General features: G+C 41.4%; 1 protein-coding gene across 2 annotated transcripts in view; it reads left to right on the top strand.

Moving 5' to 3' along the window:
- DPYSL2 (dihydropyrimidinase like 2) overlaps positions 1–13454 on the top strand; it is a 134367-nt gene that overhangs the window by 50355 nt on the left and 70558 nt on the right. The window contains exon 1 of one of the 2 annotated variants that reach the window (XM_063448494.1): positions 8482–8686. The exons of the other annotated variant lie outside the window; for it this stretch is intronic. Coding sequence (XP_063304564.1) covers positions 8648–8686 — 39 coding nt within the window. The 5' untranslated portion in view covers positions 8482–8647. Of the gene's footprint in view, positions 1–8481; positions 8687–13454 lie in introns of those variants that run through there. 2 annotated transcript variants of the gene reach the window in all.

Raw genomic sequence — 13454 nt, 5'->3', positions numbered from 1 at the left:
TGCATGTGAACAGAATAGAGAAATACAAAATTTAAAAACAAAATTTAAAAACAAGGAAAATAAACTCGAAGGGCTTTTGCAATGTCGAGAGAAGATTGAACCCCCAATTGAATACATCTTGGAATTGCTGGAATTATGTTTAACGTTGAATTATTTTAGATTCGAAAATTCTTTCTACATTCAAGTCTCGGGGACATCCATGGGTGCCCCTATGGCACCCATGTATGCGAATGCATACATGCATGTATATGAACAGAAGTATATCTTACAAAAATACAGTAACCATATCCTGAAATATCTCAGATACATCGACGATGTGTTTATTATTTGGGTTGGAGAGGAATCATTATTTCTGGACATGCTAAATTCACTCAACACTTTGGACTCTCCGGTTAGACTCACATATCAGATCAGTGACAACCATATGGATTTCCTGGATTTACGCATTTTCATTGAAGACAACAAATTGGGGTATACACTGTTTGCTAAAACATCTGACCGTAATACATTACTACACGCAACTAGTCATCATCCACCCAATCTGATCAAATCACTCCCAGTATCACAGTTCATTAGGGTGATGAGGAACAACTCGGATCCCAATAGAACTGCTGTTCAAATTCAAGAAATGTTTGAGAAATTTATCCAAAGGGGTTATTCCAAGTATACCCTGGATCGAGCATATTTGAAAGCACTGCAGCGCTACACGGATGGACCATCGACAAGCAGTAAATCACCCAGACTAACCTTTCCACAAACTTTCCATTCACAATCCTTGAGTTTCTCAAAAATGATTCGGAAAAATTGTGAGATACTCCAAAAAGATAGCACACTGCCGGCTATATTCAAGCAAGCCCCGATCATGAGCTATAGGAGGAATAAAAATCTGAAGGATTACCTTGTACATACTGATACACATGAGCTGAAACAAGTTGAACACTACAATGTTGGTTGCTACCGATGTTTAAAATGTACAGCTTGCAACAACATGACTCCAGGGAAATCTTTTTTTCATCCCCACTCTGGCAAAGAATATAAAATACGTCAACGTATTTTGTGTACTACCACACATGTTGTATACCGCATTACATGCCCTTGCGGTCTTATGTACATCGGCAAGACCTCAAATGACCTTCGAGAACGCATGAGGGGTCACAGATCAACCATTAGGATTGCATTGTCCAGCGGCACAGCAACTACGCCTATAGCTAGACATTTCCTTACAGCGGGACATACATTACCAACCCTTAAATTTATGGGTATTGAACAAGTCCCGGCTCCAAGACGAGGAGGTGATTGGGATAATTTACTTCTCCAGAGAGAAGCCTACTGGATTTTTACATTGGGAACACTGTCCCCAGGGGGGCTAAATGAGATTAACCCTCTGAACTGTTTCATCCCCAAAAGATAGAATGATGCAGTTATTGTTATCTTCATTTTTATTAAGTTAGTATTAAAAATTTGCTACATTGGCGCAGAGGTTATCCCAGACAGTAACATTTGTATCTGTATACTAAAAAGGTTATAATCTGTATGATACTGTGGTTATCCATTCCATGGACTGGCTAAGCTTATCTTTAATATGCTTTTCAATATGCTCTTTGATGACGTACCACACGGTTCTTTGCTATTGGATTTTCCATAAAACAGATCTTTAGTAGACTAACCACTCTGCGAGGCCCTTCGAGTTTATTTTCCTTGTTTTTAAATTTTGTTTTTAAATTTTGTATTTCTCTATTCTGTTCACATGCATATATGAGCACAGACACTCTAGATTTGGACCGAATGTACGGTCTAATCACTTCTTAACACTTAGAACTATAATGTTGTTAGATTGCTTTATAGCTCTTGTCTATATTTCTAGTTACTTCACCGGAATGGGTTAAACCTGTCTAGGTATGCTTGTTGAACTTTGACTTTAAATCGTCACTGGTGACATCACAACCTCGTTTTCACTCTCCAATTGAAATTTGTTTTTACCATATTTAAACACTGTTTACCCGCCTTTTGATTGTCTTGATAAAAGTCCTGCGAGGACTGAAACGTTGAACCTATCACTGGCACGTTTGTGAATAAACACATTACTTTCTACTAAGTCCTCTTGAGTGCACTCGTTCTTCGTTGTACATATTGACGGCTGAGGCAGCACCGAGGCGAGCACAAGACCGGTACATTGAGTGCGGAGTTCTCGATATTTATATTAGTATTAAAATACACTATGTATGACGTTAAATATATATAATATACATATATATTATATATATAATATATATACATATATTATATATATATATATAAATATATTTATTTTATTTTCAAACATGTTTAATACTTTTTTTTTTACACTACCTACCAGCAGGGGGACTGTCTAAAATATTAGACAGTCCCCCTGCTGGCAGATCCATAGCCAGCTATAGGGGGCCATGTGATCGCTCTTTGAGAGCGATCACATGGCCCCCGGGGGCCTCATTTGCCGGAGGGGGGCTGCCTGGGCTCTCAGACAGCCCCCCAGAAGAGGATCGCGGCGGGGTGAGTACCTCCTAGCTCCTGGGGCTGCAAGCCGCTACGGCGTTCTATGCCGCCGCAACGGCTTTAAAGCCCTTTAAAGCCGCGACGGCATAGAACGCCGTAACGGCGTTAAGGGGTTAATCCATAGAATCAACGTTTCAGTTTACATCAGCAAACTTTCATCACGACATCAAATCCTATATATATTTATTTTTTGGTGTGTCTTTTTTGTGATTGGTTCCTTTTTATATTTTAATAGTTTGTCGCGCCCTTTTAGATTTTTATGTGGCCTTTTTTTGGGGCTGAAGACATCTAATGGTAAGTATTAATTTTGTTATTATGCAGGTATTTAGTTTACTGAATCCCTTCACTATTATTAAAATGAGGCTGGTAGGTTCGGTATTTTCCTTTTGGGGGGGGTAACTTGTGACCAGGGCCGGACTGGGAAAAAAATTTGTCCCGGGCATTTTTCAATCAATCACAGCGCCCCCCACCTCCCCCTCCCCCTGAGAAGGGGGCGAGGCCAGAGAGTGTGTGTTTTGTCATGACTAATGACAAGCACGCCCCCTCTCAAAGTGAGCATGTTGGTTCAATGCGCAGAGCCCAGCTGAAGAGCTCTAGCATGAGAAAAAGGCCCTGTATTTGTTCTGTGCAGCGCAAGCAAATTTAATAAAATGCTTGAGCTGTGTTTGCTTTTAACTTGTCTCTGGTGTCTCCATAAGTGGGATACCAGAAGACAAAAGGGCCAGGCAAGTGTATTGTGCATGTGTTTGGAGCCTGCTTGTGGGATTGCGTGTGTGTGGAGTGAGCTGATTGTGGTGTGGTATGTGTGGCTAGGGGCTGTAGAGTTTGTGTGTGTATAGGGGGCATAGTGTTTATAGGGGAGGTAGCGAGTGTGTGCATACGGGCTATAGTGTGTGTATATAGGTGACAAGGTGTGTAGGGGTTGTAGAGAGTGTGTGTTTAGAGAATGTTGTATGTGTTTGCTTACAAGGAATGTAGTGTGTGTGTAGAGGATTCAGAGTGTATATTTTAGGTCTGGACGTATTGGGTATATCTGTGAAGGGTGCAGCATGTGTGTGAGGGGTGCAGTGTGTGTGTGTAAGAGGGGTGCTGTGTGTGTGAGGGTTTTCTTATCTGCCGTCACATTCTATGTTTCTAATTGTCTTTGCCTGTTAACTCACTGAGGGTTAATTTATATATTATATGTGTGTTTGTGCTGTATATGTGTAAGAGTGTGCTGTGTGTGAGAGTGTGCTGTGTGTGTGAGGGTGGTGTGTGTTGGAGGGAGCTGTGTGTGTATCTGAGGGTGCTGTGTGTGTGTGTGAGGGTGCTGTATGTGTATCTGAGGACGCTGTGTGTGTATGAGGGTGCTGTGTGTGTGAGGGTGCTGTGTGTGTATCTGAAGGTGTTGTGTGTGTTTTTGAGGGTTCTGTGTGTGTGTATGAGGGTTCTGTGTGTGTGTTTGAGGGTGATATGTGTGTATGAGGGCAGTGGCGTACACACAACCCATGGGGCCCCGGTGCGCAAACTGATCCGGTGGCCCCCCCGCGCTTACGGCTGCGACCCCTGTGACCGCGGTATGTACGCCAGTGCATGCAGATACACATACACTTAAAGGACCACTACAGACACCCAGATCACATCAGCTCAATGAAGTGGTCTGGGTGCCAGGTCCCTCTAGTTTTAACCCTGTAGCTGAAAACATAGCAATCCAGCTTCCGCGATTCTCACTATGAAAATCACAGTGAGAAGACGCTGAACGTCCATAGGAAGGCATTGAGTAATGCTTTCCTATGGGCGGTTTGAATGCGCACGCGGCTCTTGCCACGCATACGCATTCGGAGCTGAGAGGCAGATCGGGGCGGAGGGATCCCCAGCGCCAAGGGAGTCCAGCGCTAGAGAAAGGTAAGTGCTGAAGACACACACACTCTCACGAACAGACGCATACACACTAGCTAACAGACACACACACACACACTCTCTCACGAACAGACGCATACACACTAGCTAATATACACACACATTTACTGACAGACACACACTCAGTGACAGACATACATACACACTCACTGACAGACAGACACATACACACTCACTTACAAAACACACACTCACTAACAGACGCACACAAACTAACACACTCAGTAACACACACACAGTAACACACTCACTGACACACACAAACTAACACACTCACTGACACAAAAACTAACACTAACACACACACAATCTCTAACACTAACACACACTCTAACACTAACACACACACACTTTAAAAAAAAAAAAAATCACATACATTGTTAGATTCTCAGACATACTCATCTTAAGATGAGTGCTTAGTGGTCCAGTTGGCCAGCGGCATCGTAGTGGGCATTTTAACAAATGGAAGCCTGTACAACTCGTAGGCTGAAGCACTGGAGGATGCATTATAACAGATATCAGTTTCTCCCAGCATTACTAAGGAGATGCTCTAACACTGGCAGCTGAGGGCTCAGATGAGGAGCATGTTTGAAGGGGAAAGTATAGAGTATTTCATTATATTGCCACTCTCTGGCTTTTACACTGCACTACCATGCACAGTAGCATACTAAAAGGAGTCGGAATCTGCCTCCTGTTACCAGTGCAAGACCTGCCTGCTCTGCAGATCCCATTTAACAGATCACTAAGCGGGCAGAGAAGGAGCTGCTGGAATTAGTCAGTGCTCTGGCTGCACAGCTACCCTGCTGCTGTGTATGATTGCTGGGGTATAACATCATCCCAACCTGGGCATCAGTTCAGAACTGCAGGGAGCTGTGCAATCAGTGCAGAGATTGATCCCAGCAGTAAACTACCAAACCAGACACCAGGGATAAAATCCAAATAGTAAACAATTGTGTGTGAGTTTATGAATATGATTATAGGTAGGGGTGTGTGTGTATATATGAATGTGAGTATGTGTGAAAATGTGTGTATGTGCATAGGAATGTGAGTGTATGTGTATGAATTTGAGTATGTGTCTATAAAAGTGTGTGTTCATAGGAATGTTTGTGTGTGAGTATGCATTTAAATGTTAGTGCATATGATTGTTCTTTCCCTAACAAGAGAGAGAGAAAGACAACACAAAATCTACTGTTCTATGGAGGATGACAATATAAATTTCTGTCCTGGGTGTCAGATAAGCCAAATATGCCTATGGCCTTACGCTGGATCACTTGCTGTCAAAAGTGGTATTTGAGGTAAGATTGCATATGGTGAGGGGAATAAAGGGCAGGGCGGGAATATTTTTGTCTGCTTACTGTAGTAGCCCTGTGCAGAGTACCTGCATGAAGCTTTTTGGTGACTTCTAGGGATACAAGAGAAAAACTTGGGATAGCAGGTCAGGGATCTAAGTCTGGTTTCGATGACCTGTCTGACTGCATTGTGGCAACATCCAGGCTGTTTTTCAGAGGTTGGGCTAGGCCCCTTACTTCCAGTGAAGGTACATTTTAATGCTTCAGCATACTAAGCGATTTTGGACAATGATATGCTTCCAACTTTGTAGGAACAGTTTGGGAAGTGTCCTTTTCTATTCTAGCATGACCATGCCCCGGTGCACAAAGCAAGGTTATTAAAGACATGGTTGGATGAGGCTTGTTTGGAATAACTTGACTGGCCTGGACAGAGCCCTGAACTCAACGCACATCTAACACCATTAGGATGATCTAGAATGGAGATTGTGAGCCAGGTCTTCTGCTCCAACATCATTACCTGACCTCACATGCAACAGGACAATGATCCTAAGCACACCAGAAAATCTACAACAAAATGGCTGAAAAGAAGAGAATCAAGGTGTTGCAGAGGCCCAGTGAAAGTCCAGACCTGAACCCAGTTGTAATGCTGTGGCGAGACCTTAAGAGAGATGTTCATAAACAAATGCCAGCAAACCTCAATGAACTGAAGCAATGTTGTAAAGAAAAGTGAGTCAAAATTCCTTCAAAACAATTTGAGATGTACAAATAGAATAGGGGATAATCTGTTAAATACAGAATGAATAAAATAACATAGCGTTTAACTGTGTGAAAGTAAGTGACAATATGTTAGTTACAATTGGCCACTTGGGGAAGTTACAATTTGCCAACCTGGGGAAGTTCCCAGGTGTAAAACAGCCTTAAGTCAAATTTCTCCTCCAATATCCACTGTATTTTCTCATCTTCACACTCCCATTAGTAGGTTGGAATATGTAACTCAAGAGAAAATATACAGAAAAAAATGTAGTGCACTTCCAGAATATAATAAAAAGGAATTTAATAACTTACATATAAGCATAAAACTATTTGTTTGTCACCACTAGGCGTCCTACGCGTTTCGTCCCGAAATCGGACTTCCTCAGGGACTTAGTGAACAAATAACAGCAAAGATTCCAATACAATATTCATTCTGTATTTAGCAGATTATCCCCTATTCTATTTGTACATATTCTGTTGAAGACAAAAGGAAGTGTTTGGGGACCTATCTGGATACTTCACCTGACACAGGGAAGTTCCGGTCTGCTTAAAATTATACACCTTTCTCACTGGGTTTGTGTTCACATACCTTGTTTGTTTTTTGTAAAACAATTTGAGAGACTGATAAAGTCATACAGGACATGATTACTTGAAGTTGTTGCTGCTAAAGGTGGCTATTGAATCACAAGGTGTACTTCGTTTTTCACACTTGGCTTCTCCATTTTCGCTTTATTTTTTGTTAAATTGTTTCTGTGTTGGGGAAACCAGGCAGTGTTTAGGCAGATTTCCCAATACAGAAACAATAAAATTATACAATTATATATATATATATATATATATATATATATATATATATATATATATATATATATATATATATATATATATATATATATATAGATCACATAACTCGAAAGGGGACTGCTTGGGTTATCATGCAAGTCCCCTGATCACCTTTGGAGTGGAGAGCAAGTATCCAGGCCAGGGAAAGGGACAGATCATTATGGTGTTCTATGCCACCCTATCAATGTTAAAGCCCTCCATTTGTAAGAAGGCATAGCATGCCCTTAGATCGGGAAGGTATTAACATTGTTACACGTCCCTGGCTGTCAATCAGAAAACTGGTCATATTACTTAATGATTTGTTTAGCTTAGTGAAGCTAACCTCAAAATGGCAGAAATTGCTGAGAGCACCTGCTTGGCAAACACTTCTCATTGAACTGCATTGGGAGTCTGTGACTGGACAGCCATAGAAAGTCTGGGCTTAGGAAAAGGACCTGCAAAGGCTGCAGTCAACAGATCTACAGCTTTGGCTTGTTGTTTTCAGATATAACCTCTGTGAAAAATGCATAATTAAATGCATGCATTCTTTCATTGTGGGTATTTATATATAATAAACAGTGATTTTATTTATTTGTATTTGGACAGTAGAGTGTCCCTTTAACATAATATGTACTAGGATTTCTGGAGTTTTGCGGCTAACAGACCATAATTTGGTGATTTCTTTCTGCTAGTGGTGCATGGAGCTAAGAGATCAAATTATGCATTTTTATTGTATACAGCATACCCAGTTTTCACCATGCAGCATTAGCTGTTTTGGTATTGATGAATATTTATTAATGAAAAATAGGCAATGTGAGATACAATGCTGTGAGCTGTCAGCACAGTCTGTGTGACTCCAGCTCTGTTTAATAACAGACTGACAATGCCTGGCCCCTATTCAATGCCAGCAGTGGTGTCCCTGCCTGGGAATGAATGCAGCCAGTGTACAGTTATGTGCTATTGTCAGGCTGGCCTTGTAGTTTTTGCAGTGTAATTTCCAGCTCTCCTCTCAGCACTGGATTGCAGCGCATCAATCTCAGCCCCACTGCATTGCAGTCGTAGAGCCATTCCCTGGAGCCCCGCCCACCAACCAGGCTCCTGATTTGCATAGCGGCTCCGTCCCAGCCAATCAGAGCCGCTGGAGTCTGTTGCCTCGGATGAGGACAGGGAGTGGCGCTACGCATGCGCGGTAGGGCAGCTGCGAGTCTTTTATTGCAGCCTGGGCAGAGGAAGATCGGGGGCAGCGCATCCTCTTCATCCTCCTCCTTCTCTTACTCCTCTACACCCTCCGACCACAGCAGCGCCACACAGCCGCCAGCCCCCCGCCCTGCTCCAAGGGGAGACCTGCAGACATGTCGTACCAGGGCAAGAAGAACATCCCCCGCATCACTGTGAGTAGTCTCCCCCATCTGGCAGGCAGCACTGAGGACCATACCTACCTCGCAGCTCTGAGAGTGGAGGGCGGTATCTGGATTCCAGCTGTGATGGCTGGGGACCATAAGCTCACACAATGCTCAGCCAGCTCTCTGGTGACCTAGAGTGCCGGAGGATGGCTGTCCTTGGCATTGCCAGCTGGGAAGGCTTGTTGGCTTGAGATGCTGGAGCCTTGGCAAGCTGGGCATCACTGGAAGTGCATGTAACTAGCTAGCCCTCCTGGCTTTATCTGGGTGTATTAGAAGGGGTACATGGGTGCTGTGCTGTATTGTGGAAGATGTGCTGTGTTATGGAAGATGCTGTTTTTGTGGAAGATGCTGTGCTGTGTTATGGAGGTTGTTGTGCCATGAGGGTGCTGTGTTGTGAAAGATACTGTTCTGTTCTATGGAGGTTACTGTGCCATGTTATGGAGGATGCTTTGCTGTTATAGATGGTACTGTTTTGTAAAAGATGCTGTTCCATGTTATGTAGGTTGTTTTGCTATGGAGAGTGCTCTGTTGTGGAAGATGCTGTTCTGTGTTATGGAGGTTGTTGTGTTATGGAGGGTGCTGTGCAGACAGGGATGTAGGTGTGTCATTGTTTGCATGGTGACAGAATGCTTTTATTATTTTGTAGATCCAGGTTCTCCCTTTTTACAAACACATGCATCCCTCCTTCCAGCCTGCATATGGAAAGCAGGGGCTCTACAACGGATAGTGAGCAGAGCATGGGCTGGGTCAGGTTGCCTAGGGATTCTGTATCTCGATTGAGGACGGGTTCTAGAACGTTAATCTTTACAGTTATGGATGGGTTGTGATTTGTGTGTTACTATGTATACAGTTATGGATGGGTTGTGATTTGTGTGTTACTATGTATACAGTTATGTATGGGTTGTGATATGTGTGTTACTATGTATACAGTTATGGATGGGTTGTGATTTGTGTGTTACTATGTATACAGTTATGGATGGGTTGTGATTTGTGTGTTACTATGTATACAGTTATGTATGGGTTGTGATATGTGTGTTACTATGTATACAGTTATGGATGGGTTGTGATTTGTGTGTTACTATGTATACAGTTATGGATGGGTTGTGATTTGTGTGTTACAATGTATACAGTTATGGATGGGTTGTGATTTGTGTGTTAGCCTGTATATAGTTAAGGTCAGGATGGGTTGTGATTTGTGTGTTACTATTTATACAGTTATGGATGGGTTGTGATGTGTGTGTGTTACTATGTATACAGTTATGGATGGGTTGTGATGTGTGTGTTACTATGTATACAGTTAAGGATAGGTTGTGATTTGTGTGTTAATATGTATACAGTTATGGATGGGTTGTGATGTGTGTGTTACTATGTATACAGTTATGCATGGGTTGTGATTTGTGTGTTACTATGTATACAGTTATGGATGGGTTGTGATTTGTGTGTTAGCCTGTATATAGTTAAGGATGGGTTGCAAAGCTTGCATGGTGTGTTTGTATGCTGTAGAGTGTGATATTGGTATCCTATACACTATGATGCTCTGCACTTTCTATATTGGAGTAGTAAATGTGTGGTATATAGAGTGGATAATGCTGGTGTGCAAATTAGTAGTGTACGATGCATAAAGAATATATTCTGCAGGATAATAGCACACTTTTTTTTGTTCATGGTTCAGAATATCAGATTATGATGTGTAGTTTGCAGAGTTTGCCATAAGTTAATGACAAGTCACAGGTGGATGTTAATTACACTGATTAAAGTGTGTGGATTGTATGTATGTGCAGATCCATTCTTGCTAGTATCAATAATTGATTTGTTTACTTGATGTAGTCATTACAATTGCACTGAATAATATGCAGTCTATATGAGGGTTATGTAACCACACTGGATCTGTGCTTGGATTTTATACCAAGCTACCAGTGCCCCTTCAGCTGGTCAGCTGTGATTTACAGTACATACAAACTTCTTATAATTGTTGATAATATATCAACAATAAGATGCTGTAGACTAGGGATACAGGGATTTCAATGTGTCATTTTTAGAAAAAAATACAGTGCCTGGTGAGGTTGTGATGAATTGAGATAATAATGTATTGGTGTACTGAGCATCCCTGTGTGCAGATTAGTTTTGTGTGTACACTTGACATTATTACATGCAAATGTCTGATTAGTGATGAACAAGTGAGGTTGTTCTGATTAAGGAAGCTGTAGTCTTACAGTTATCATATCATAAGGCAAAAGCAGTGTCTCTGATGACAGTGATGCAATCTGCCATTTGTAATATAGGCACTAATGTACCAGTAATACAATGTACTCTGAGCATTATTCTCTGCCTGTCCAGGTACAACTTGATCTCTACCTGGCACAGGTCGGCTTTATTCTTTGCAAGTTTCAGGTAGGTAGTACTCTGTGTCTGTCACAGATTGTCTTTCACAGGTGGGCACTATTCCTTATCTGTTTAAGGTATATGTGCTCACCACAGATACACAGCTTTTATTGGCATGCATTGCTTCTTCCTGTCACAATGTTCTCTCTGCCTTTCACAGGTTAGTGTCTTCCTCTTACAACATGAAAATAATAATGCCCTCGGCATTGGCAGGCTATTAATGGTGCTCTCTGACCCACGTGTTTCTTCATAAAAACACAGTCTTTACTTTTTCCCTTAAGCCCAAATAATAACAAATCATAAACATTTAAAGTGGATTCATGCACAAATATAAAACACAGAATCACAATGTCTGCATATTGACCAGACAGTGATTCTGTCTTTTGGATTTGCACACCAATCCATTTTAAATATTTGTAGTGGTGCCATCTGCCACGCATGAGTGCCTGGCTTCTGTAAAATGTAGTGTTTTCTCTCTGCCATTTTGATGGTTGGCAGTGCGTACTGTCACAAAGACTGCCTTCCCAACATTTGCAGTGCTCTCTGCCTATCACCTTGCATATTGCAATGTGTTTGACAGATGTCTGCTTCCTGCCAATTAATCTTGTGCATTTACATTTGAAATAAAGACAGCTGAGGGAAAGAGTGTGAACACAAGGACAACCAATAGCCAATGTTTGGGACAGCTCAGGACAGAACTGTTGCAACAATACACTTTCATGGTTCTTGTTCCTATGGCAACCATTGCTGCCCGCTGAGAGATGTGCAGGATAGAGACCCTGTGTGTTCTTAACTGGAGTAATCTGGAGCATGTAATTTTTCTGGAGCATTCCAGCAAAGCAGCTAATAATTGGTCTGGCTGTGTATTTCATTGTGTGTGAAAATGGCTACCATTTGCCTAGGAAATGTAAAATGCAGATGACAGGGCGGTAAAAGAATCAAATACTATATTAGTGGAGGCTACATGAATTACATATATCAAATAGGAAAATCTAATTCTCAAAAAGCATATCTTTTTAATGGCAAAGTAAAGAGGAAATGAGTAGTTTCGGGAAAGTGTCATTAAAAACGAGTGCCCTCAACACCTTTCAGTGACTACTGTTGCTAATGACAGAATTACTCAAATTTGTGCCACTAATATACAAGTTATTATGGAAGAATGGGTAATGGGGTGGGCTGAGCCGGCATATTTATCATTTTGCTGATTTAGTCATCTTCTTTCTCATTCACAGGTCTTGATATAAATCTAAGAGGTCAGTGTTCTTTGAAGTTCTAGTACAGAAATAAAGCTCCAAAGCATTCTTCCAAAGTCCACAGATGCTGAATGTAGTGGAAAAATAAAGCTATTTTATTGCACTCGAGGCAGCTCTCAGGTACCTGGGAACCCAGTTACCCGTTGAAACCAAGGTACTTAATTGGGATCAAATATTTAGTATTTGAACCAATAATCACTACTGGAGGCTAAGAAATCTTTGGAAGATGCAGCTTCCCACCACAGGTCTATTCTTCTGAGGGTTGTTCAGATGGTAATGTCTAAGAATTTCCCGTAAATGACCTTTCAAGAGCCAGTTATATTGGGAATTGGCATGTTGGACCCAAGCATGTACCCAAGATAAAAAGAACAGTCTGATACGTCGGTATCATTTTTATGACACTGTAGACCCTACCAGCATTACTCAATTGTTTTCCCTCTAGTTCATCAGATTTTTATTTTTACTGATGATGTTTTTGCTATCAGTCTGTATGTAAGAAAAACATTGACATTCATATTAGGGCCTTCCATAGATAAGGATTTTTTTTAACATCTGTAATTTCCTAGACCATTAGGACCCTAAACCTAAGGTGGGCTGGTCAACAAGCCCCATCTTAGCAATCATTTCATAGGACACCTGTATTTTTTTTCCCCTTCCCCTACTTAGTTATCAAGTTATACAATGTTATATACATCCCTGTTTGGGCCTCTAATGCTATTTAGCAAGTCATACATTTAGCTTTAAAAATGAAGGGGTCCTATGTGTTCTTTTGGGAGTATAAAACAAAGTTTGTTGACTGATAATATGCATGCCATACTCTGCTCTTTCTAAAAAAGGTGTAGGGATATAATGTTAAATTCCCATCTCTTTAATGTGTTACACAGTAAGTAGAATAAGGAAGCATTGAATACATCTTGCTCTCTCCTAAAGGGCCACTCTCCACTCTCACCTCCAGTTCTGCTACTTTCCCACCGTGTCTATTTGCGGCCTCTCTCAATACCCCACATCCTCTAGGCTGTAAGCTCATTTGAGCAGGGTCCTCAACTACCTATTTTCCTGTTACATTTTGTTATTGTCTCATTTTGTCAATTCCCCTCTTATTGTAAAGCGCTGCGGAATAA

Source organism: Pelobates fuscus, chromosome 3 (assembly GCF_036172605.1).
Source record: "Pelobates fuscus isolate aPelFus1 chromosome 3, aPelFus1.pri, whole genome shotgun sequence".
NCBI lineage: Eukaryota > Metazoa > Chordata > Amphibia > Anura > Pelobatidae > Pelobates > Pelobates fuscus.
The sequence above is the reverse complement of the archived record's forward strand: the minus strand, read 5'-3'. Positions and strand labels throughout refer to the sequence as shown.